Source organism: Dromiciops gliroides, chromosome 6 (genome assembly GCF_019393635.1).
Source record: "Dromiciops gliroides isolate mDroGli1 chromosome 6, mDroGli1.pri, whole genome shotgun sequence".
In the NCBI taxonomy this organism is placed as follows: Eukaryota; Metazoa; Chordata; class Mammalia; order Microbiotheria; family Microbiotheriidae; genus Dromiciops; species Dromiciops gliroides.
This window is the reverse complement of record NC_057866.1, coordinates 122,900,406-122,927,293: the sequence shown is the minus strand read 5'-3', so window position 1 is coordinate 122,927,293 and position 26,888 is coordinate 122,900,406. Positions and strand designations below refer to the sequence as shown.

At 36.0% G+C, this 26,888-nt stretch overlaps 1 protein-coding gene across 4 annotated transcripts in view; it reads right to left on the bottom strand.

Annotated features, from left to right (window-relative positions):
* The window catches only part of DCUN1D4 (defective in cullin neddylation 1 domain containing 4), a 95,295-nt gene that overhangs the window by 16,080 nt on the left and 52,327 nt on the right, over positions 1 to 26,888 (bottom strand). For all 4 annotated transcript variants that reach the window (XM_043971179.1, XM_043971180.1, XM_043971181.1 and 1 more), the window contains 4 exons: positions 25,372 to 25,463; positions 21,081 to 21,151; positions 15,702 to 15,793; positions 10,951 to 11,059 (listed from right to left, as the gene is read on the bottom strand). In XM_043971179.1, the coding sequence (XP_043827114.1) occupies positions 10,951 to 11,059; positions 15,702 to 15,793; positions 21,081 to 21,151; positions 25,372 to 25,463 (364 nt within the window). The remainder of the gene's footprint in view (positions 1 to 10,950; positions 11,060 to 15,701; positions 15,794 to 21,080; positions 21,152 to 25,371; positions 25,464 to 26,888) is intronic.

Here is a 26,888-nt window from a genome sequence, read left to right as displayed (position 1 = left end):
GAAAAATTTGGAACTCTAAATCTTATGAAAATGAATGTTGAAAACCACCCTTACATGTAACTGGAAAAAATAAAATAAATGTTGAAAAAAAACACCCCAACAACACTAGAATGCAGACAGCCTATATTTCCCAAACCAGGGCTCATTCCACTTCACTATCTTAGATACTACCCTAACTCTTGTATTTACTCAAAGCATATTGTCCCACCTTGTTTGAGGAAGTAATAAAAAAGTTTTCTCTATATTAAATCTCTAATAAGAAGATCCTCTTTCTCTCCTCACCCCTTTCTGAAACCTACCAACCAAAAACTTCACTAAATCAGAAAATAAAGATTAAATTCAAATAAAAACAAACTGTTTAAATTGGGGTGAGAAAATGGGAATTCGTTAACACTTCATTTCTCTACTTCTCTCCCAGCTCTCTCTAATATTTCTTCTCTCCCACCTCTTCCCCTAGTTAAGTTTTCAAGGTTCTTGGTCTTCCAATGTAACTTCAAACTGGAAGAATGATACCAGCAGGCTGCAGAAGTCACCTGGTCCTTCTTCCTTTGGCTCAAAAGTAATTAAGCCCAAGCCTGAAAGCAGGAAGGAACTTCCAAAAGTAAACACCATTTCTTTAATTAGGAATTAGTTTTCATTAGAGACAAAAACACATAGCAATCTCTCTCAAAGCAGTCTTTGTTGCTATTAACTTTCAACAATGCAAGGCAAAACATGGTAAGTTTCTTAAGGTGGTAAAAATCAAGTGCCATAGGTTAGGAAAGAAAAAAACTTCTAATATAATGATCAGATTAATGCTTCACATAGAACCAAGGTGGACCCTGAAGGAATAAGGTGGGAGAGCATTCCAGAGGAGCCCATGGCATGATCAAAGGATGGATGGTAGGAAAGTCAGGACATGTTCAGGAAATGGTAAGAACAGAGTACATACAAAGAAGCAATGGGATTTAAGGCTGGAATGGCAAACGAGAAGCCAAATTGTGGAGTGTCAAATACTAGACTGAAGGTTTTGAAAGTGATTCAGGAAATAATAAGATTTTGAAGCAATAAAAGATTTTGAAGGGAGAGTGACATGATAAAACAATGCTGTGGAAAGAGCAATATTCAAGTCATATGCAATAAGATGTAGAGGAAGGATAGACTACATGCACAACAACTAATGCAATAATTAGCAGCTTACTGAAATAGTTCAGGAGAAATAAGATGGGGCTGAATTAAGAATATAGGCAACAAGCTCTCTTTTCTCAAATTAGAACACAATTTTATATGCAATAAAATGTAGAGGAAGTGGGACTGGGAATGGAAACACTGGAAAGAATTCACAGTCCATTCTGATTGATTCTAAGTGGGAGAGCAAGGAAAAGAGAAAAAATGATTCATTTTAATCTTAGTTAACCAGTAGAATATTTATACCCTACACACACACACACACACACACACACACAGACACACACACACACACAGTGAGTTAAAATGAAAACTTAGGTTGCTGGTGGAGGGAAAAATAGTGTCCCCCCACCATATACCAAAACAAAACAAAATAAAAACACTTCACACATTTTAAAGGATATTTACTGATAAAAGAAATAAATAATTTGGGAAGAAAATGTTCCATGAGAGATAGTAGTTAATCCCACTAAGCTATCTAGCCTCTGATTTCTTAAATGTAGAAAATTCCTGGTAAGGAAACTCATTCTATAAATGCAAATCAGCAACTATTCCATAACATTTTCATTAAAAAAAATAAAGTATTTTATTTTTTCCCATTACATGTAAAGATAGTTCTCAACTTTTGTTTGTACAAGCTTTCCAATTTCAGATTTTTCTCCCTCCCTCCCCCCTAGACAGCAGGTAATCTGATATAGGTTTTATATATATATACACATACACACACATACATGATAACATTAAACATATTTCTGCATTAGTCATATTATAAGAGAAAAATCAGAACAATGACGAAAAACCTCAAAATAGAAAAACAACAGCATGAAAAACAAAAGAAATAGTATGGTTCATTCAGCATCTATACTCCCCAGTTCTTTTTTTTCCCCTGGATTTGGAGATCCTCTTCCATCATGCGTTCCCTGCAAAACCATTGCATTGGTGAGAAGAATATAGTCTATCACAGTAGATCAACACACAATGTTGATGATACTGTGTACAATGTTCTTCTGGTTCTGCTCGTCTCACTCATCATCAGCCCATGCAAGACCCTCCAGGTTTCTCTGAACAACTCCTGCTCATTGTTTCTTACAGCACAATGGTATTCCATTGTATTCATATACCACAACTTGTCCAGCCATTCCCCAATTGATGGGCATTCTTTCAACTTCCAATTCCTTGCCACCACATAAACAGCAGCTATAAATATTTTTGTACATGTGGGTCCTTTCCCCCTTTCCCCCTTTCCATGATCTCTTTGGGGAAAAGACCCAAAAGTGGTATTGCTGGGTCAAAGGGTATGCACAGCTGTGGGCATAATTCCAAATTGCTCTCCAGAATGGTTGGATCAGTTCACAGCTCCACCAACAATGCATTAGTGTTCCAATTTTTCCACAGCTTCTCCAACATTTATTATTTTCCTTTTTTGTAATTTTAGCCAATCTGATAGGTGTCAAGTGGTACCTGAGAGTTGTTTTAATTTGCATCTCTCTAATCATTAGAGATTTAGAGCATTTTTTCATATGGGAATAGATAGCTTTGGTTTCTTCATCAGAAAACTGCCTGTTCATATGACCATTTCTCAGTTGGGGAATGACTTGGATTCTTATAAATTTGATTTAGTTCCCTATATACTTTAGAAATGAGGCCTTTATCAGAAGTACTGGCCATAAAAATTGTTTCCCAGCTTTCTGTCTCCCTTCTAACTTTGGATGCATTGCTTCTGTTTGTACAAAACCTTTTTAATTCAATGTAATCAAAAATCATCCATTTTACATTTTATAATATTTTCTATTCTCTTGTTTGGTCATAAACTGTTTTCCTTTCCAAAGGTCTGAAAGGTAGATTATTCCTTTCTCTCCTAATTTACCTATGGTATCACCTCTTATATCTAAATCATGTATCCATTTTGACCTTATTTTAGTATAAGGTGTAAGCTGTTGGTCTATGCCTAATTTCTGCCATACTATCTTCCAGTTTTCCCAGCAGTTTTTGTCAAATACTGAGTTCCTATCCCAGAAGCTGGAGTCTTTGGGTTTATCAAACACTACATTACCAGTGTCATTTACTACTGTGTTTCCTGTGCCTAGCCTATTCCATTGATCCTCCACTCTATTTCTTAGCCAGTACCAGATAGTTTTGATGACTGCCGCTTTAGAGTAAAGCTCCAGATTTGGTACCACTAACCCACCTTCCTGTGAATTTTTTTTTCATTATTTCAAACCTGGATATTCTTGATTTTTTGTTTTTCCAGATGAATTTTGTTATTATTTTTTCTAACTCTATAAAATAATTTTTAGGTAGTCTCATTGGTATGACACTGAATAAGCAAATTAATTTAGGTAGTATTGTCATTTTTACTATATTAGCTCTGCCTATCCATGAGCAATTGTTATCTTTCCGATTATTTAGATCTGATTTGATTTGTGTGAAGAGTGTTTGGTAATCGTGTCCATAGAGTTCCTGGGTTTGTCTTGGCAAGTAGACTCCCAAGTATTTTATGTTATCTACCGTTACTTTAAATGGAATTTCTCTTTCTATCTCTTGTTGCTGGACTTTGTTGGTCATGTATAGAAACACTGATGATTTATGTGGATTTATTTTATATCCTGCTACTTTGCTAAAGTTGTTAATTGTTTCAAGTAATTTTTGAGTTGATTCTCTAGGATTCTTTAAGTATACCATCATATCATCTGCAAAGAGTGATAGTTTTGTTTCCTCCTTGCCTATTCTAATTCCTTTAATTCCTTTTTCTTCTCTGATTCCTAAAGCTAACATTTCTAGTACAATATTAAATAATAGGGGTGATAATGGACATCCCTATTTCACCCCTGATCTTATTAGGAAGGCCTCTAATTTATCTCCATTGCACATAATGCTTATGATGGTTTTAGGTAGATACTTTTTATTATTTTAAGGAAAGCTCCACGTATTCCTAAGCTCCCTAGTGTTTTTATTAGGAATGGGTGCTGTATTTTGTCATCCATAACATTTGCTAAGAGAGTTCCCAGAAGTCAATCTGAGTTTAGAGTGACTTGCTCCAGGTCCCACTGTCAGTATGTGCCAGAGGCAGACCTTGAACTAGGTCTGACACCTATGTAGAGGCCAAAGTTAGCTCCTTCTCTATCTGCTACACCAGGCTATACCTTTCTCCAATGAAATCCTAAGTTTGAAGAAAAAAAACAAAACACAACACAACACCCACCCAAAGCTATGAGACCTCCAAATACAACACACACACACACACACACACACACACACACACACACACACACACACACACACACACACCTCCTATAAAATTAACGGATTCTGGACAGGGTGTAATACAGTTAACAATGGCTTCTATGAAAGAATGTACTTACCCAAAGTCTTGCAAAATCTAATTTTAAAAGTTTTAATTGAAAAGTAAGAGGAAAGGATAAAATTGCCTCCGTATATCTACTAATCTAGATACCATAGAGAATAACTATAATGTAGGAAGAATAGCAGTTGATACACCCAGAAATTCATGAGACAAATTACAAGCAAAGAAACAATAATAAAACTTCAGATGTCCCAAATGCACAAAATATGGGCTATAAGCCAGATGAACTAGAAATCTTACCTTTAGGCAGTAACTGTATCTCACAAATATTACTAAAATGTAGTGGGATGAGGGGCAGCTAGGTGGAGCAGTGGATAAAGCACTATCTCTGGATTCAGGAGGACCTGAGTTCAAATCCAGTCTCAGACACTTGATACTTACTAGCTGTGTGACCCTGGGCAAGTCATTTAACCCTCACTGCCCCACAAAAAACCAAAACAAAAACAAACAAAAACAAAATACAAAAAAAAATGTAGTGGGATGAGATCCATAAATAGATTGGAAGGGCATATCTCATTCAAAATAAACACTGATTTTAAAATGGTGGGGAGGGGGTTTGTTTCATTGCATATTAAGATATATGCATGTGAAGGTACAGATTAAAGGGGGAGCACTCTCCAATAGTTTCATCAAAGGATGTAAACAAAAAAAATTCTCAAAAGATGTTTAAACTGATAACAATCACATGAAAGAATGCTCTGTATCATTAATAAGGGAAAAGCACATCATCAAAACAATCCTAACGCTCTGAAAACTGGCAAAGATAACAAGGGACCAGAATAATTAATGTTGGAGGGACTGTAGGGACAGGTACACTTGCATTGTTGATGGAGCTATGAATTCACACAATCATTCCAGAAAACAGTTTTCATGTTTTATGTCAGAGATTCCAAAGTGGTACATACACATCTCACTCTAACACCTTCCCCCCTTCCCCGCCCCACCCAATCCCCCTGCCATGAGGCAAATGAAAAAAAGAAAGGATCCATATATACCAAAATGTTTACAGAAGGACTTTTGTGGTAGAAAAGAAGTGGAAACAAAGTAGATACACATCGATTGGGGACTGACTAAGCAAACTGTGGAATGTGAATGTAAGGATTACTTTGCTATAAGGAATGATGAATACATTAAGAGAAGCATTAAAGACTTACATGATCTAACATAGAGTAAGTGAGCCAAGAAAACAATATACACAATGACTACAACTGCATAAAAAAACCACCACCCCAAAACAATCAAAATTAAATGCTGCAAAATGATCAAGAACAAACTTGGCCCCAAAGACAGTAAGTACACTGGAAAGGTAGAAAGGGCTCTGACTACCAAATAGATCAAAATTTATATTTGGGAAAGAATTCAGAACTGAAAAAAAAGAAACAACAACAATGAATGTTGCAGAGCCAAGATGGTAGAGAAAAAGCAGGGACTTGCTTGAGCTCCTCCCCCTGCCCCCACCAAACCCTCCAAACAACTTTAATTAGGCAAACAATTTCTGGAGCAGCAGAACCCAGAAAAGGATGGGGTGAAACAATTTTCTAGTCCAAGACAACTTAGGTCAGCAGGAAAAGTCTGTTGCAACAGGGTGAGAGTGTAGCACAGTGCAGCATAGGCCCCAGACCATGCCCCAGCAAACCAGCAGTAGGCTCTGGGAGCAAGTGAAACAGAGGTTGCAGTGACTATTTCTAGACTTTTCAGTGCACAGACGGTAAAGGGGTCAGACAACTGGTCAGAAGGAGTTCCTTTGCTGGCAACTGGGACAGGCCTCTGTTGCTTTGTCTCTACCTGGATCTGAGTCACAGTTCTGGCTCTTAGTCTGAGGGTGAGGAGGAGCACTAGCACACCAGGCCTTGCAAAGTCACAGGGGAGCAGGGACCCTGGTCACAGATGTGGGGCAGAAAAGAGAGCTTATAGTCTCTCACAAACTAGTGTACATACAGGAAAGAAGTAAGCACACATTTCCCTAGATCATAGCATCTTGGAAGAACTGAAAACTTACAGGTCCCCAGAATTATCTTCAAAAACACCTACCCAAAAACCCTGAACCTGGGACAGTGCCCCCTCCACTTAGAAACACAGTCCCACTTTAAAATAGAGTTAAAAGTCAAGAACTAAGTTACTATGACAGGGAAGATCAAAACACACACTCAGTAGAAGACAATAAAGTGAAAATTCCTACATCCAAACCCTGAAAGAAAAATAAGAATTGGTCTGAGGCCATGGAAGAGCTCAAAAAGGATTGCGAAAATCAAGTAAGAGAGGTAGAGGAAAAATTGGGAAGAGAAACAATAGGGATGCAAGAAAATCATGAAAAAAAAGAGTCAGTTTGGTAAAGGAGGCACAAAAATACAGTGAAGAAAATAATACCCTAAAAAACTAAATAGGCCAAATGGTAAAAGAGGCACAAAAATCCAATGTACAGAAAAATGTCTTAAAGAGTAGAATTGGCCAAATTGAAAAGGAGGTACAAAAGCTCACTGAAGAAAATCATTCCTTAAAAATTAGAACTGAGCAAATGGAAGCCAATGACTTTATTAGACATCGAGAAACAATAAAACAAAACCAAAAGAATGAAAAAACAGAAGACAGTGAAAAATATCTCGCTGGAAAAAAATGACTTGGAAAATAGATCCAGGAGAAATAATTTAAGAATTACTGGACTAGGGGGCAGCTAGGTGGCTCAGTGGATAATGCATGGGCCCTGGATTCAGGAAGACCCGAGTTCAAATCTGGCCTCAGGCACTTGACACCTACTAGCTGTGTGACCCTGGGCAAGTCACTTAACCCCCATTGACCAGCCAAAAAAAGAAAAAGAGAATTATTGTACTATCTAAAAGTCATGATTAAAAAACAAAACAGACATCATTTTTCAAGAAACTATCAAAGAAAACTGTCCCAATATTCTAGAACTGGAGGATAAAATAAAAATTGAAAGAACTTACTAATCATTTCTTGAAAGAGATCCCAAAATAAAAACTCCTGGGAATATTATAGCCAAATGCAAGAGCTCCCAGGTCAAGGAGAAAATATTGCAAGCAACCAAAAAGAAACAATTCAATATCATGGAGCCACAATCAGGTTAAGACAGGATTCAGCAGTTTCTACATTAAAGTATTGCGGGGTTGGAACATGATATTCCAGTGGTCAAAAGAGCTAGGTTTACACCCAAGAATCACCTACTTGGCAAAACTAAGTATAATTATTCAGGGGGAAAAATAGATACTCAATGATACAGAGGATGTTCAAGCATTCTGGATGAAAAGACCAGAGATGAACAGGAAATCTGACTTTCAAATACAAGACTCAAGAGGAGCTTCATAACGTAAGGTAGAACAGTAAAGGGAAATCATAAGGGACTCAATAATGTTAAAGTGTTTACATTCCTACATTGGAAGATGATACCTGTAAATCCTAAGAACTATCTCATTATTAGGACAGTTAAATGGAGTATATATAGATTTAAGACGTGAGTGTGAAATCAATATGATGGAATAATTATCTAAAAAAATAAAGAGGTGAGAAAGAGGAATGCACTGGGAGAAGGGGAAAAGGAGGGGTGGAATGGGGTAAATTATCAGAAATAAAAGAGGTATAAAAGAGCTTTTACAGTACAGAAGAAGAAGGTAGAAATGCGGGGGGGGGGGGAGAGCACATAAACCTTACTCTCATTGGAATTGGCTCAAATAGGGAATAACATAAACACTAAGTTGGGTATAGACATCTATCTTACCCTACAGGAAAGTAGGAGGAGAAGGGGATGAAAGAAGGATGGGGGTTGATAGAAGGGAGGGAGGACTGGGGGAGGTAAAAATCAGAAGCAAAACATTTCTGAGAATGGACAGGGTGAAAGGGAGGAGAGAGTAGTACAAACAGGGGGAAAATAGAGGGAAATACACGGTGAGCCAAAAGTCACAAAGGGGTCTTATGTTTTAATAACTTTTTGAAAATTATTTTTTCTTTATTACATACATACATGCATACATATGTACATAACCAATATATATTGTATATGATGGTACAGTATTATAAATTAAAAACAAAATATTAAATACTGACACCCCTTCATGACTTTTGGCTCACCCTGTGCCTAGTAAACATAACTATGAAAAATTTCTTTACAGTTAGTTTCTCTCATAAAGACGTCATTTTTCAAATATATACAGAACTTAGTCAAATTTATAGAAATAAGTGCCATTCCTCAATTAATAAATGGTCAAAAGACATGAACAGGCAGTTTTCAGACAAAGTAATCAAAGCCCTCATAGTCACATGAAAAAATGCTCTAAATCACTATTTATTGGAGAAATACAAATTAAAACAACTCTGAGCTACCAGCCTACACCTATCAGGTTGGCTAATATGACAGAAAAAGAAAATGACAAATGTTGGAGGCAATGTGGGAAAATTGAGACACTAATCACTGTTGGTGAAGTTGTATACTGATTCAACCATTCTGTAGAGAGCAATTTGGAATAGCAATATTATTACCAGGTCTGTATTCCAAAAGAGATTTTTTTTTAAAGCAAAAAGACTTATATGTACAGAAAAATTTACAGCAGTTCTTTTTTTTTCCCCCTTAGTAATCACCAGTCCCTTGGGATCAACAGTTAAGTCATTCACAATTCTTTATCAAACAATATTGTTTTCTCTATGCACAACATTCTCTTGATTCTATAGCAGCTCTTTTACTGGTGGCAAAGATTGGAAATTGAGGGGATGTCCATCAATTATGGAATGGCTGAACAAGTCGTATATGATTATAATGGAATACTATTGTGATATAAGAAATGATGTGCAAGATGCTCTCAGAAAAACCTGAAAAGACTTACATGAACTGATGCAAAGTGAAATGAGCAGAACCAGGAGAACATCATATATAATAACAGCAATATTCTATTATGACCAATTGTGAATGACTTTATTATTCTCAGCAATACAATGATCCAAGACAATTCTGAAGAAGGATGAAAAGCGCTATCCATCTCCGGAGAATCAATGGAGTCTGAATGCAGATTGAAGCATACTTTTTCTTTATTTTCTCTTTTTTGGTTTTGTAAGGCAATTGGGATTAAGTGACTTGCCCAGGATCACACAGTTAGTAAGGGTCAAGTGTTCGAGGCCGGATTTGAACTCATGTCCTCCTGACCCCAGGACTGGTACTCTATCCACTGTGCAACCTAGCCCTTTTGGCTTTTTTTTGTCTGTTTTCTTTCACAATATGACTAAAAGAAATATGTTTGCATGACACATGTATAACCTATATAAAATTGTCTTCCCAATGGAGGTACAGGGGAAAGGGAAGGAGGAAAGGAGAGAATTTGGGACTCAAAGTTTTTTCTAAAAATAAATGTTAAGAATTTTGTTTATATGACATGTAGTTAAAAAAAACATTTAAAAGATCACTGTGAAGAAACAAATCTATCACTTTAGAAAGATCCTTGCCATCTGGATAAGTGACTGTCTTCAAATAGTTAATACATATTTTATAACATATATAAACATACAATATATGCTTAATAATCTCATCTATAGTTTCAGAATTCACTTTCTTACATCTTAACTAAAAACTGACATTATCAAACCAGGAGTAACTTTCTCATGTGGCCGAGTTTGACCCAATAACTATAAAATAAACAGGATTAAAGAAATATTTCAAAACTTCAAAATACTTTGAAGTTTTGAAATATTTCTTTAAACCAAAGATTCATTATTCTCTATGTAGAAACTTGTTCTAGTAAGGCAAAGTGCAACTCCTTTCATGCCTTAATAGTTTCAAATTTCTCTGACATTCCCCGCCCCCCCCGCCAAATCACATGGTGGCCAGAAGTACAAGTAATAAGTTTCTGAAAATTTAGGTAGACTGATCTAAGACAATAGATGGAATGTAAGTCTCCATCTCTGTGTAATGGCAACTGAAATTCAACTTAATTTAATATTCCAATCATTTCCACAAGATGATCTAGTCTTAACATCAAATCAAAACTACATTAGAAAAGATCAAATTGAACCATTAAACTAAATTTATAGATCTTTTTTGTTGTTTTTACAGAATATAAAACGCTTTTCATCATTACCTAACAAACTGCTGAACAGTTACTATAGTCATTACTGAAGGAGATAGTCAAGACCTACAACCAACCTCAATAAATACAAACATCAGAAAATAAATGTCTTTCCATTTTAAAGCTAACTTTAATCAAACTAAATGAATTGTTAGTTTCTATTATAGATGTTTTGCTATCATATCTAATTTCTACACAGACAAAGGGTTAGTTTTAAAAGAATGTACATATTGAGAGAAAAATTAGCTAGCATCATGGGAGATATTTAAGCCAGCCTCTATGCATATAAAAATGAACTCTCAGGAAACATTTAAAATAAAAAGCAAAAACATCTGGCTTGAATGTCAGAACACTCACCCGTGCAAAGTCAAATGCATATCTGTAAATAAGTTTGAAATTTGCAGGCTCATTTAATAATGATCTCAAGTAATCCAAAGAACTTCTTAATTTCTCTGTTGAATCACATCTAAAGAAAAGAGAAAAATGAAAGGAGCTACATATAAAATTCAGGTTTATAATTTGCCACACAAAACCCCCTTTGTAGTAACATATACTACAAAGAGAAAACAAAGGTAAAGGGCAATGGTAAAATAAACAGATAACCTGTTTCAAATAATAAATGAAACTGGTGTTCTTAGAACAAGGTACAGTATTTTACAAATCAACTTTATTTTTACAATCATTAACCCTATAAAGCTGAGTCTTAAGTCTCCATTTTCAACTTCAAAATAAAAACTATAGTACACTGGACAGGTAAACTCATCACACCCTAAATGCCTTCTATCTATTTGTATAATGAATATGTATATGTGTGTGTATATCTATATATATCTATATATAGGGTAGTTTGGTGGTGCAGTGGAGTCAAGAAGACATAAGTTCCAATCTGGCTTCTGATACTAGCTCTGTGATCCTGAGAAAGTCACTTAACCCTATTTGCCTCAGTTTCCTCATCTATAAAATGAACTGGAGAAGGAAATGGCAAAGCAGTCCAGTATTTCTTCCAAGAAAACCCCAAATGGGTCAGAAAGTCAGAAACAACAACAATAATTTATACAAGAATGTAAACATGGGTATAAATATGTACACATATGCATGTGTGTATACACACTAAATACATGTATGTATACCATATACATATATAAACACTTTGCAAATAGATAAATGCATATGCTATAGACATAAAATATCTAAACAGCACTTCCAAAATATAGCTTATAATAGAGTACATTTCTATGTAAATCATTTATACAGGAAATTACTTTTTGTAGCCATTAACTAAGTATTCTGTGCCCTAACAAGAGAGCAACAATCTAAAACTCAAAAAATTATTGTGAATATTTAATCTGAATTTTATTCTGAAGCACACAAAAAGGAATGATGGATTTCTTTCTGGTTTGTTCCTATATAAAACATATATATTCAACACCAATAAATTCAAAAGTCACAGTGATGCTAAGTACTTTCAGATTTTACTAAATATTAAAAACTGGCTTGCTTGATAATAAATTATAAACTATAGCATGACTAAGTAAGTACTAGTATTTATTTGTTATCCTACTTATTGATACATTAATACATTTGTTTACAAAAAAGAGGGGGAAAGTAATTTTTGTTTATTAAAAGAAAAGTTTCTGTTACAAAAATGATTTGAATTTCTTTCCAATCTTAGATTATTAAAAACAAATTAACTAATTTATTTCTTTTTAAAAATTTCAAACTATGGAATAAAAATTATTTATATTGTACTATCAATACACTAAAATTTTTTAGAAAATGATCAGAAAGTACCAAAAACAGCTTTTAAAAACAAATAGCACAATTTCATATAACACTACACAGAGTATCAAGTTGGTACAACTCTATAAAACAAGCTGGTGTAAACCACATGTAAAAACCGGCCCATATGACAACTTCTCTGGGCTTCGATTTTCCTATTCAATAAATTAGATCTATACTTTCTACTATACTCAAAATTCTATTTTCATTGTTTATGCAGTACCTAAGCCACTCAGAAAAAGTAGAGAAAATATTTCCAAACTGGAGGAGAAAAATACAAGTTTAAATTTCTTAGATAAAAGAGTGGGGCAGCTAGGTGGCACAGTGGATAAAGCACCGGCCCTGGATTCAGGAGGACCTGAGTTCAAATCCAGTTTCAGACACTTAACACTTACTAGCTGTGTGACCCTGGGCAAGTCACTTAACCCCAATTACCTCACCAAAAAAAAAAAAAAAGAATAGTGAGTGGAGTAGGGCTTAATGTGAAAGAGAAAAGATTGTTTTTCTCACTTTAAACAAGAGGTGGAAAAATTAGATAATTGTTGAAACAATTTTCTTTCATACTTTAAAGAGTTATTGTCACTTTTCTATTGTTCAGATTTTAGGGTTTGGGGGAGGGGTGAAATTAGATTACTATATACTTGGAGAATATTATTTGCTTAGCTTTTGAAAAAAGTGTTCATTTGTCAACAAGGAAATTTACTTCAAAATTTAAGTGCTAGATGACTGGGCACAGTGGCTAGAGCAATGGCCCTCAAAGCAGGAAGATCTGAATTCAAATCTTATCTCAGACACTTGCTAGCTGTGTGACCCTAAGCAAGTCACTTAACCTTCTTTGCCTCCATTCTTCATCTTTAAAAATGAGCTGGAGAAGGAAACAGCAAACCATTCTAGTATCTTTGCCAAGAAAACCCCAAATAGGGTCATGGGAGTGAGACATGACTGAAAACAACTAAATAAGATCACGCATCCAAAGCAATGCATTTTGCTATTTAGCTTATTATTCTAAATTTTCCAATATCATCTTAATGAAATGTGATCACACTAATTCTGGTAATTGTTACATAAGCAGTCCAAAAGAAGTAATTTGGCTTCGATGGTGCAAAATATCCTGTAAATATGAAGCAATGGACACAAGACAAAATGTTTCTACCTCCTTGGTGTATGAAACTTGGGAGTTTGAGGGCAAACCCTACAACTTTATTCAAGCTACGAAAGCTGGAGAAAGAGGAACATCTTAACTATTGAAAATTCTTATCTACTTTAATTTTACCCCATGATCCGAGGGATCAAATTCTTCCTGTCCTTCCTCCTGCAGCTGAGGGCAAATTTGAGCTTAGAAACCTCGGGGAACCAAAAACAGGAGCTACCCCAGTCCTGACAGGATTGGTTGCTATTCCCTTTCCTTGAGAACAGCTCCCAGGCAGGTGGTTACTTGATTTTGGCTCAACAAGTGAGGTTTTCTGCACTCCTTAGAGTGCTCACAATCAGATACTATACTGCTAATCATAATAAATTTTTTAGATACTTCAGTAATTTCCTTTTACCTTTATGCCCATATCCCCCCACTCCCTCATCCCCCACAAATTTACTTACTGTGTCTTGTATAGTAAAAGACTATATGTATTTGTAAAGTCATTGATACTGCTTATTTCACATTTTTTTGCCTTCTGTGGATGAAACAGTACTAAGTTCAAAACATATTTAGTTATTTTAAAAATATCATTAGTTTTTGTCATAAGAAAGATGGTTTGATTTTTATTCAGCATCCTGGTCTGATAGCTTTGGGAAAAAGCAGGTCTGTAATAAAACTCTCCCCTACTTTGTTCAAAGAGGAAGTCATAAATCTCAGAGAGGAAAAGGGAGACGGAGATGACAAACACAAGTTGGCAAAAAGATTTTACACAGTCAATAGTTTCTTAACTTTTAGGGCACAGTTCCAAATTACTTTCCAGAACAGCTGAATCAATTCACAGCTTCACAAACATGCATTAGTATGCCCATTTTCCCCTGAGCCCCTCCAAAATTTGTCATTTTTGCCAATCTGATGGGTGTGAGGTAGAAATTTAGAGTTGCTTTAATTTGTATTTCTCTAATTTTTTAGCAATTTGAAGCATTTCTTGATATAATGGTTGGAAGGTTGGATTTCTTCCTTGGAAAACTGCCAGTTCATATTCACTGACCATTTATCTATTGGGGAATGGCTCCTTAAGTCTTATACATTTGAGTCAATTCCTTATATATCTTGGATAATGCAAAGGGTTTTTTCCCCCCAGCCTCCTGGTTACCTTCTAATTTTAACTCCATTAGTTTTGTGGAAAATGTATGTAACCAAAACAACCTTTTGTTTCCTACAATCCTCCATCACTTGTTTAGTCATGAACTCTACCCCTACTTGTGGCCCGTCCCCCAGGGCCTCCAGCCCATCCATAGATCTGAAAGGTAATTTCTTCCTTCTTTTATTAATTTACTTTATGATGTCACCTTTTATGTCTAAATTATATACCCATTTGAAGTTTATCATGGTATACAGTATGATATGTTGGTCTACAACTAATTTCTGCCAGACTGCTTTCTAGTTTTTCCAACAGTTTTTGTCAAATAATGAGCCCCTACATCAATAACTGTGGTCTTTTGTCAAACTCAATACTAATGTGTTTGTTTCCTCATTTATATTGGATATTTAATAATTCCACTGATTGACCATAATAAAGTTTTAACCACTCTTAAATCACCTTGATTAATTACTGATTTGCAGTATAGTTTGAGATTTGGTGTTGGTAGACTCATTGTTCCCACATTTAGCTCCATTATTTCCCCTTTAAGATTTTTGACCTTTAGTTCCTCTGTATGAATTTCCTTATTATTTTTTCTAGCTCTACAAAATAATACTTTGGTAATTCACTAGTAGAGAACTATACAACTACATTAATTTCAGTGGTTTTGTCATTTTTATTAGATTGACATAGCTCATCCAATTATTAAATAATATCTTCTCCAATTATTTGCCTGTCTTTATTTCTGCAGTTTTAAATATTTAGACTGATGTAATTCTTGCATGTTGTAGGCACAACTCTAATACCAGCAACTTTTTGGTTCAAATTCAATGTTGGGATGAAATGGGGACCTCACCAAACACTAAACATTTAATGGAGTTTTACTTTGCCCTAACAGTAAGAATATGCAACAGATGTTAAAGTATATTACTTGAAAGATATCTTAGTAAACTCCCCAAAGCAGAAACAAAATTTACATACACATAAATGTCTGCATATACAGGCTAAATTTAGGTAACTGTTGTTCTTTAAAATAATAATAAAAAGACTTACTGCAGAGATGTCATTCCTTTTAACCATTCCTGCAATGTAAAATAACCCATGTTCTGTGCATCCAATTTCCAAGCTAGTACAAGCATGACCACCTGTTTTTTTTTAAAAAAAGAACAGAATGAAGTTGTAAAGGCAATGCATTTTTGGAATTTAGTTTCTAAAACATACCTTGCCAAATCTTTCCATTTACGGGACCACTGAAAAATGAACTGAGAAACGTTAAACAAAGAAGCTTTAGACTTCTGGCTAAGACGGCTACTTGAATGGTGGCAGACTTGCCCAGCTCTATGCATTGACTCCAGCAAAAACTGAAAATTCACACTAGACCAAAGAAAAATCAAGAAATCCAAAGAGGAACTATATTAACTTTTTCCACCCCAAAACTGCACAAATAGTCAGTCTATAGCCCAAAAGCAGTATGAAAGGGGGCTACCAACAAAGTCAGGATCCACAAAGAAGCTCATGGCCTCCCAATATAACCAGGGATAGTCCAGTGACACATGAAGCCTAAAGAATTTTCTGTCCAGAGTCAGCAAGAAGAGAGAACTTGCTAAAAAAGGCTAACAGTAATTATTAAAAACCTATAGTAGGTGGGCAGCTAGGTGGTGCAGTGGATAGAGCACCGGCCCTGGAGTCAGGAGTACCCGAGTTCAAATCCGGCCTCAGACACTTAACACTTACTAGCTGTGTGACCCTGGGCAAGTCACTTAACCCCAATTGTCTCACTTGAAAAAAAAAGTGAAAAACCTATAGTAGGGACCTTGAAAGTTCCAGTAAACAGAAGTAGCCAGTTCCCAATATGAATGCAGCAATGACCAGTAAGTATTAGTACATCCTCAACCAACATGCTGTAGGGTTCCATACTCTGTAGCATCCTGTTGTGGGACTTCAAAAGGGGCCCTAAAGATCCACAGGTCTCTAAATCTGATAGATTTAGGAGGGCCTAACCCCAGGAGGAAGAAAATGCAAGAACCCAGGTGACCCAGGGTAAGGTCAATCAGGAATGACCATATCCCTTCCAAAGTAAATCAAGGGGTAGAGCCTAGCCTTTGCACAATGCCCCAATTCAAGAACTAAAGCGAGAATTATGAACAAACCAAAGAGATGTAGACTGGTAAAAGGACCAAACTGAAATAATGTATATATAGCACTTTACAAACATTTAAACCAACTCTTGTTTTTACTGTGACCTCAAAACCCTCTAGCACTCAGTTCCTTCCTAGGCCATCCCCTCTGCTCTGATATACATTCCACTCTTTCCAATCTTGACCTCCTAGGTGAATCAGTTTACGTTTACACTATCCTCTACTCTCTACTCCCTCACTCCCTTATCCTATTACCACTGTCAACAGGCAATCGCAACGTCATGAGACTTATTTGAAAACCAGGTTTATTACAAAAGAAATTAAGTTTATAATTTTATGTTAATAGGACAAAGGGAGGAGGGGATACCAGGAAGGGGCATGCCATGGGAGGGGGAACAATGCAGCAAAGGTGGGAAATGAACCAGACCACTGCCTATGGGGAAGAGCAAGGTGAAGGCGAAAGCCTTATTCTTTTCCCTTGGGAACTGCTAGACTATGAAGACAGGAGGGTTGGCTTATCTGCAAAGGACCCCAGCTGTACGATCATTATCTCAGCTTGGCACAGACTGGCTGCAGCCTGTCTTGCTTCCAAGAAAACACAGGGAATCCAGCTTGGAGTGCAACAACAAATTATGTAGTTTTGTCCTTGACATATTCAGGGTCTCTGCATGCTCTGGATCTGCTGTTTCTGGAAATTACAGTAACTCAAAAAGACAAGTTCAGGGGACTCCTTAACAGCCCTCAACACCTTCATATGCTTTGCCAAACTCTACGGCAGGAATGCCTCTCACTCATTACTTCCTCTGCCCCTATTCCTGAAGAACGTGTCTTCCTCTGCTCTTAAATAGACTACCCTGTGCTATTTGGGTCCTCTACAAATCTGTACTATCTCATCTCATTTTGGCCAACACTGCAACAAAATAATCAATTCCCTTACTCCTTCCTAACTGGTTTTCTACTCTACTCTGTATAGCAGCCATCTCTTCTCTCCTCCACCCTCTTATACCAATCCCTCTCCCTGTGCTCCCAGTGGTGGGTCTTGACACATGCTTTACCAAGAAAACAAAGGCCATTCACCATGAGCTCTCTCTTCTCTACTTCACCTCCTCTCAAACCCTTGACATCATAATTCAATATCTCCTCCTTTAGTGGACTCTAGTATTTGATGAAAAAGTGGCACTTCTCCTGTGTCGATCCCACCCCTTGTGTATTTATTACCATTCCTTTCCCTCTTTTCCATCATATTCCTCCACTCTCTCTCTAATATTCAATCACTCCCTCTCCACTAGTTTGTTCCCTGGTGCCTACAAGCATGCCCAAGTTTCTGCCCCAGGTCCTTGTCTTTTTTTTTCTAATGTCTCTCACTTAGGAACCTCATTATTTCCCAAAGGTTCATTCATCATCTCATGACTATGTATCACCCTAGACTGACTTCTGAGCCAGCCAGTCCCATAATACCAACAGCCTACTCAATATTCTTGATTGAATATCCCTAAGGCATCTCAAACTCAACATATCCAAGGCAGAATTCATCATCTTTCCTCCAAAACCCACATTCCTTCTGACCTTCCCTTTTCCTGACACGAGAAACACCCTATCAGTCAGCCACATGCACAACACTGTCCTCAACTCCTCATTTTTACCACCCCCCACCCAACATCTCTTGGATCTGTCCCCTCTGCGCCACGCCTTGAGTCTCTGCCCAGGACCAGCCCATATCAATTCTTGCCTTGACTACTGCAATGGCCTCTTATTTGCTTTCCCATTGTCTACACAGCCAACGAAATGGTTTCCAAGGCACAGGCCTTACCCTTCTCATACTCCTCTGTTTAGCATTGAAAGCTCTTCTCAATTTGGTCTCATCCTTCTTTCCAGCCTTTTTACACATTACTGCCCTCCTACAGTTCAGACCTAATGCCTATGGTGATGTGGCCTGTAGGAGAGATAGGTACTGAAACCATCAACAAACCAAAGCACGCAAAACACTTGTATCAATTCAATTAAAAAGTGTTCCTGGGGGTGGCTAGGTGGCGCAGTGCATAAAGCACCGGCCCTGGATTCAGGAGGACCTGAGTTCAAATCCGGCCTCAGACACTTGACACTTAACTAGCTGTGTGACCCTGGGCAAGTCACTTAACTCCCATTGCCCCGCAAAAAAAAAAAAGTGTTCCTGAAAGAAATAAAGGACTTAAATGTCTGGAGGAATCATCAGTGCTTATTGCTAGGTGAAGCCAATATTATAAACATGACAACATACCAAAGTTAATTTACATTTTTAATCCTCTACCAAACCAAAAAAAAAAATCTAGAATATCAAAGGAAATAATGAAAAAGAGTAGGAATGAATGAACATGGAACAGCACTTCTGGACCCCAAACTACATTATAAAGTGGAACCATTTGGTATTGGTTAAAAAATAGAGAAGTAAACCAATGGAACAGATTAGATAAGGAAGAATAAGAAACAACTGAACTCAGTGTTCAATAAGCCTAACTGTTTTCTAAAATAGCTGTACTAATTCATGGCTCTGCCAAAAATGCACTGGTATGCCTTTCTTACCATAATCTATCTCTCCAACACTGATTACTGAGGATTATTTGTCATCTTTGCCATCATAATGAACAGAAAGATGCAAAGAAAGGCTTATATGCACTGACATAGGTAAGCAAAGCCTAGAAAACAATCTATGCAATGACTACAATAATAATTGGAAAGAACCACAAAACAATCAAATATTCATGTTGCAAAATTGTAAAGAACAAGGATGGCTCTAAAAAAAGAGATACAAAAAGACAATTCCCTCCCCTTCCCAAAATCCTTTGGAGAAATGGTGGTAGTTTCATGAATGTGGAACACTGCAAATTTTCATGTTTTTCAATCACAGGGGAGCAGTGGTTGATTCAGGCCCCAGAAGTGACCACATCCCTAGCAGACTTGTCTCAGGTCAGGAGTTGGGGTAGTAAGAGAGCACACTTGTGCTAGACATGACAGAGTTAAAAGTGTCTACTGTGGAGCTAATACCTAAGCTAAAAGAAAAAGCAAGAAAGCACTTAGTTTCCTTTGATGAATTTAAATCTCCTGACTCACATGAATTATACTCACAGGTACTGAAAGAATTCATAGATACGACTGAGTCAGTGTTGTTGATATCTGAGGAAGGGGTATCAGAATATTATAGAAGGGCAAATACTCTTCTGACTTTAAAAAAAAGGAAAGAGAAGAGAGTTTGCAAACCAAAGATCGGTGAGCTTGACTTCAACCCCTCAGAAAATTCTAGAATTAGTCACTAAAAAATATTTGGTGAACATCTATGGAAGCAGTGATTACAAAGAGCCAGCATAGCTCCATCAAGATTAGGTTATATAAGACTATCTTTTTATTTTCCTTTTTTGATGAGATTTTTAAACTAGTGGATGAGAGAAATACCATGGATATAGTTTACTTGGATTTTAGCAAAGCTTATAATTTGTTACTATGCTTATGGAGAAATATAAATCAGACAATAACGTAATTAGATAGATATCATAGTTGAATGGGCTTCAGTTTCCTTCTCTGTAAACTGAGAAATTTGTGCTAGGTAGCTGTTAAAGTGGCATTTCCCAGGTCAAAACCAGAACTAACAAGGTGGTTTTTTCCAATAATATGGGTAATTTGAAATTCTATTAACTCATTTAGATTCACCAAGCAAAAAAATTTTAAATCACCAAGTCTTATATACTATATATGTACATTGTGTATGCCTACTAAGGAACTTCCTACTACACTAAAACTGAATTAAGAAAGAAGAGAGTTTATAAGAAAGAAGTCCTTTCCTGGAATTCGAGGGAGAAAAAAGTATGAATTAAGAATACAAAACAGGGGGCGGCTAGGTGGCACAGTGGATAAAGCACTGGCTTTGGATTCAGGAGGACCCGAGTTCAAATCCAGCCTCGGACACTTGACACTAGCGGTATGACCTTGGGCAAGTCACTTAACCCTCATTGCCCTACAAAAAAAAAAAAGAATACAAAACAATCTGATATGAATTCAATTAAACGAGTATCTTATAACTCCTTCTATTTGAAAGGCCAATATCCAGAACTTCAAGGGTTATCAGTTTGAAAATTCATCACCAATCAAAAAAAATAAAAAATCCTTAAACCAGGAACATCCAGAGAATGAATAAAAAGCCCCTCTAGATTTTCTAGGAGTCTCTCAACTGTAGATTCCAAGAATTTTCACACAAGTTAAGTAACAGAAATCAGATTGTTCACTGTTAAAGCTTTCATAAACATTTGAAAAAGCTTGAACTTACATTTTCTGGTTCTACTCCAATGTCTTCACAAAATTTCTCCATGCCTTCAGGACCTACAACATCATCAGTCCCTGTAATAAAAAGGAATTTGTACATTAACCTTTAAATTAAATTCAGCTATGTACACTTGTTGTAAAGCTATAAAGTCACACACAAATTTGTTCCTCACACTGATTTTGCCTACATTTAAGAAATTTAATGTAAAGTATATCACTAAAATTCTATTTAGTGATTTTTAGAATTTTCATTTGCTATCCAAAACTATGATCACACTATAATTTTTCCTTTAATTGCTGAAATCTGTGTGCATTTGTAGTTAACATATATAAGCTGCTTTCCAAACCTTTTAAAGTAATATAGAAATGCTATTATTAGTAGTATTATTAGTTGCCTGCTTTAAACAAAATTTATTATAAAGTATTCTCACAAGTTTTCAAAATACCAAGAAAATAAAAGTATTCTGCATGTGAATTTTCCAGATAGCTGAAACTTATTTAAGATAACAATATCTCTTAAAACTTTTGCAAATGGAACATACTTTTCTTTTTAAATAGAGGAACAGAAAGCACCTCCTCACATTTTTGGGGGGTGGGGGTGGGGCAATGAGGGTTAAGTGACTTGCCCAAGGTCACACAGCTAGTAAGTGTTAAGTGTCTGAGGCCGGATTTGAACTCATGTCCTCCTGAATCCAGGGTCGGTGCTTTATCCACTGTGCCACCTAGCTGCTCTCCTCCTCACATTTTTATAGTACTTTAAGTTTACAGTACTTTTTTCCACAAAAATCCTTCGAGTTATATAGTATAACTATCATCCCCATCTCAAAGATAAGGAAACTGAGGGTGAGAGAGATTGTTATACAACTAAAGAAGTATTTTCGAAGTCTATAGTTCTTTTCAATATGGCAGACTGTCTTAGTATAAAAATTCTATTGCTCAAACTGCAAAACAATGATAATATCAAAGGGTCTGGTGAACTGGGTAAGTGGATTTGCCCATATCCTAAATGGCTCCAAATAGATAAGCTTTCTCTGTTAGTATGTCTGCTTTTTATATGTTTTGTATCTGTTTCCTTACTATGAAACATCACTATCCATTTAATGTCAGTGTGACAACTACTAAGAGCTCCCCTTCTCTTCTAACGCACTGCTTCTATGCTATCGACTGGCATTTTAGAACTATCTCTGAATGAAGACTTCTAGTGCTTTACTATTAAGTACATAAGTGTTAGTGAAGTTATATTATGTTCCAAGTCCACGTCAAAATTCTATCTTCCTCCAAGGCCCCAAAACCATCTCCAGTAAGATCCAACCTCTACCTCTACTCAACTCTCATGTTGCCTACTTTCTCTCAACTAATAATATTCTGTTTTATATTATAGTTACTTATGAATATAGCTTATTTTCCCACACTAGACTATAAGGTCTTTGACAGCAAGAATTATGTCTTATTTATCACCTAGAGCAAAGTCTGCCATGCACCCACACACAACAGGAATTAAAAATACCTGCTAACTGAATTCAGAGACCACTAAGCATCTTCTACTTTAGCTGCTTAAAGGTCATTTTTTTCATCTAATTTCTGGTTCTAAACAAATGAACGGCCACTAACTACAATCATAGGAAAGCTAGAAGAACCTTAGAAATGGTCTATTCCAATTCCCGTTATTTTATACATAAGGATAAAAATTCTTTTCCAAGTTTCACATTTGTGAAACAAATCAAAACATAATAGCTGAAGTAACTTTTGCTTGTACATAATACTAGGTAAGAATTTTCTGTCCTTTCTTTTAAAGGCATATTCATCTGGCTAAAAAGCACCTGTTCAAAAACTAGGTGGTAATATAAAGAAGGGAAGGATGTCTTTTGCCTCCCTTTTGCGTCCATAAAAATATGGAGTTAGTATTATTTTCCTCTTTTGTTTGTCCTACTAAATTCCTTCCAAGAATAACAATAGCGAAAGTGAAATAAATATACAATATGTAATACTACCCCAAAAGGAAAGAATTATCAAGGGAGGAATTTTCAGGTTGATAGATTTTATCCTTCTACAATCACTCTAGTAATTTACTTTTCTCGAATAGTTAGCTTATAAAATTTCAAACTTCATAGACTACAAAATTATTTCTACCAAAAGTCAACAATTATAGACAGCACCAAGTTATAATTGGTAAAAATAAAAATCCAAAATGCCAATTTTAAAGGACGATGCATTTACAATCAGGGGACTTGTGTTCAAATATCAGGTATGACCTTGGGTTTAAACTAATTAACTCTATGTTTCAGTTTCTTCATCTGGAAAAGGAAAGGGTTAACCTAGAAGACCTCTACACTCTCTCCTAACTTTAAATCTATGATCCTAGGATACTGTAACTAAATCAAAGTCTTGGACCAATGACAACTGTCATTTATATAATGCTTTAAAGTTTGCAGAGCACTCTGCATATCTATCTTATTTGAGCTTTACAACAATCTTATGAAGTACTGCAGGTATCATTACTCCCATTTTACAGATGGGGCAAATTTGGGCTCAGAAGTTAAATGACTTGCCTATGGTCAATAAAGCTAATAAGTAAATATAGGAGATGGGATTTAAACCCAGGTCCACTCTATGCATTATGCAATAAATGTTTCCTCAACAAATAAGAGAATTCATCTTGGAGGAGAAAGCCAACCATTTTTTTTTAATTTACAAACCTTCTCCACCTTCCAAACGTAAACAGAAAAATGAAGATATTTCACTTAGAATTCTTCTCCCAAACCCACAACTAACATTAACAAAAGGTCCAAAGATTTAGGTAAGAAAGCTGTCAATTTCAAAATAACAATAGCTAAAGACCATTCAAATGCTTTATACATTCAGTTAGGTCTTTTTATTGGGGGGGGGAGGGGCAATGAGGGTTAAATGACTTGCCCAGGGTCACACAGCTAGTAAGCGTCAAGTGTCTGGGTCCAAATTTGAACTCAGGTCCTCCTGAATCCAGGGCCAGTGCTCTATCCACTGAGCCACCTAGCTGCCCCCTCAGTTAGGTCTTAAAAAGAAATGTTAAGTGGAATCTGATTACTCAACTAACCCTACAGTTTAAAAGAAAATAAAAGTATATGAATGAGTTTTAAAGTATTAAGTGCTTGTCATATGCTAAGCACTGGTGATACAAAAAGAAAAAGTGAAATAGAATCTGTTCTCAAGAAGTTCCCCTGAACTGGGGAAAAAATAGATGTAAAAAGAAAGATCAACAACAAGATGGAAGGAAATACCCCAGGGTTCTTGGGTTATGTCAGCAGGTCAGATAGCACTACCAAGAGTAATTTAATATTGTAGTTTAATTTTTACTACCAAACCCAACACATTTTTCTGAAACTAAAATGAAAGCAAGAGAATTAAATTTTACCTGGTTACCTTAATGATAAAATATGAGCCTGATAAGAGAAAAAAAAAACATTTTTTGCTCCTAAAAAATAAACACAGGTATGAGTCTAATAAATACTTTGGTTTAGTATGGTATTTCATGCTAAAATCTGGGCAAAAGCAACAAAGTTTTATTACAATGTGCAAATATATCGCCTAACTAGACAAATTGTACTGTTACTATTCTATAATTATAAAGTTCAAAAATACATATTAAAACAATTTAAAACAAAGAGAAATGTTTGCTAATGATATTTCATAATATATAATTTTTAAAATAAAAAATAAGAGTATCATTGTATTCATTATGGTCCAAAGCTACAATGTTTAACTTTATATAAATTAAGTCAAATAATCTTTGATATCTGCATTCAAAAATGGGATTTCTAGTGATCTAAAGTATTTTGGTGAGGCAATTGGGGTTAAGTGACTTGCTCAGGGTCACACAGCTAGTAAATGTCAAGTGTCGGAGGCCAGATTTGAACTCAGGTACTCCTGAATCCAGGGCCCGTGCTCTATCCACTGTGCCACCTAGCTGCCCCAAGGATTGTACTGGATTATTTATGTTTGTTTTGTTTTTGTTTTTGTAGGGCAATGAGGGTTAAGTGACTTGCCCAGGGTCACACAGCTAGTAAGTGTCAAGTGTCTGAGGCTGGATTTGAACTCAGGTTTTCCTGAATCCAGGGCCAGTGCTTTATCCACTGTGCCTGCCCCTCTCCCCAATATATTTTATCCTTTCAGTTCCCTCCTAATATTTAAATTCTTGGGCTTGAGTTTCTGGCTATAAATAGAGCATCACTAATTTGTTCCAAAAGAAACTTAAAAATATACAAAAAATTACAACCATTTATGATAGTAAGATTTTGAGTCAAAAAAAGATCACCTACCTGCATATTCATAGAACCACTCTAAGCATCGCTTACTTGAAAACGTTTCTTCTTCAGTTTTTATTCTAGCTGAATCATATTTTCTATACATGCTAGAAAAAAAGACACGTTATTTAAACTAAATATTTTACACATCCTTGGAGAGGACAAAAAAAAAGTGGTGGCTCTACTCAAGCCAAGAATTTACTTATAAGCATTTCTTTCATTTATTCATTCATTTATTCATTCATTCATTTTTCGTTCATTCATTCATTCATTCATTCATTCATACTTTTCCTTAAGCTACACATAATAAACAAATCTTCACATTGATTTATGAAACTTTTGTGTTCTTATAAGCATTTTAAAGAAGAATTTGTGATGCCTCACTATTCATACAAACTATTTATTAGATGACTGTTATCTACTAGCCCCGGAATTAAATTAAAAGACTTTTTATGGTAAATACCTATTGGTCTGGTTAAAAAACAATCTTAAAAATATCTGGGATTTGTTCTAAGACCATAAGCTACTGCTTTATATCCCTGACTACAATTTATCATAGGTTACTATTGATAGTGTTGACTGGAGATTTTTTTCAAATTCTCCATTAACATATTGTGAAGGGTCCATCTTGGGAGTTAAGCAGGTGCAAAAGACTGACTAAAATAATCCCAAAAACTAACATTTATATATCATTTTATACTTTGTAAATCATTTTACATATATGATCTCATTTGATCTTCACAACAACCCAAGTGAAGTAGGTGATATTATTACTATTATTATTATTATAGGAAATTTACAAATGAGGAAACTGAGGCTTGAAGAACTTAATGACTTGTATACTGTTACACAAATAGCAAGTGACTGAGGTAGTATTTAACTCAGAAATCCCTGACTCCATATTCAGCAACTCTATGCATTATGCTACCTAACTGCCACAGTAAGCAAGTGGCATTAAAAGGTCTTTGAGCTTTCAAAAAAAATAGAGGCAAGGAAAAAGGAAGTCTTAGAAAAGAGATTAAGACACTAATCACACCTTTTAGGGACCTTTCAGTAGTTGATGAATTAGTGTTTATAAAGCACTTACTGTATTCCAGGCACTATGTTAAGCACATGGGTGACAAAGAAAGGTAAAAAGCAAATAGTCCCTGCTCTATAGGAGCTCAGAGTCTAACAATATGCAAACAACTAAAGACAAACAAGATATAGAGAGGATAAATTGGGCATCGTCTCAGAGGGAAGGCACTAAGGCACTAGCAGTAAGGCAGATCAGGAAAGGCTTTTTGTAGAAGGTGGGACTTTGGCTGAAACTTGGAGAGAAGGGGAGATGAGGAGGGAGAGAGGTCCAGGCATGGGAGACAGCCAGTGAAAATACCCAGAGTTCGGAGATGGGGTGTCCAGTGTAAGTAAGGAGGCAAGGAGCAAGGAGGCCAGTGTCACTAGTTCACAGAGTCTGTAGAGGGAAGCAAGGTATAAGAAGACAAGAAAGGGAGGAAGGGACCAGGTCATGGAGGGCTTTAAAAGTCACAGAG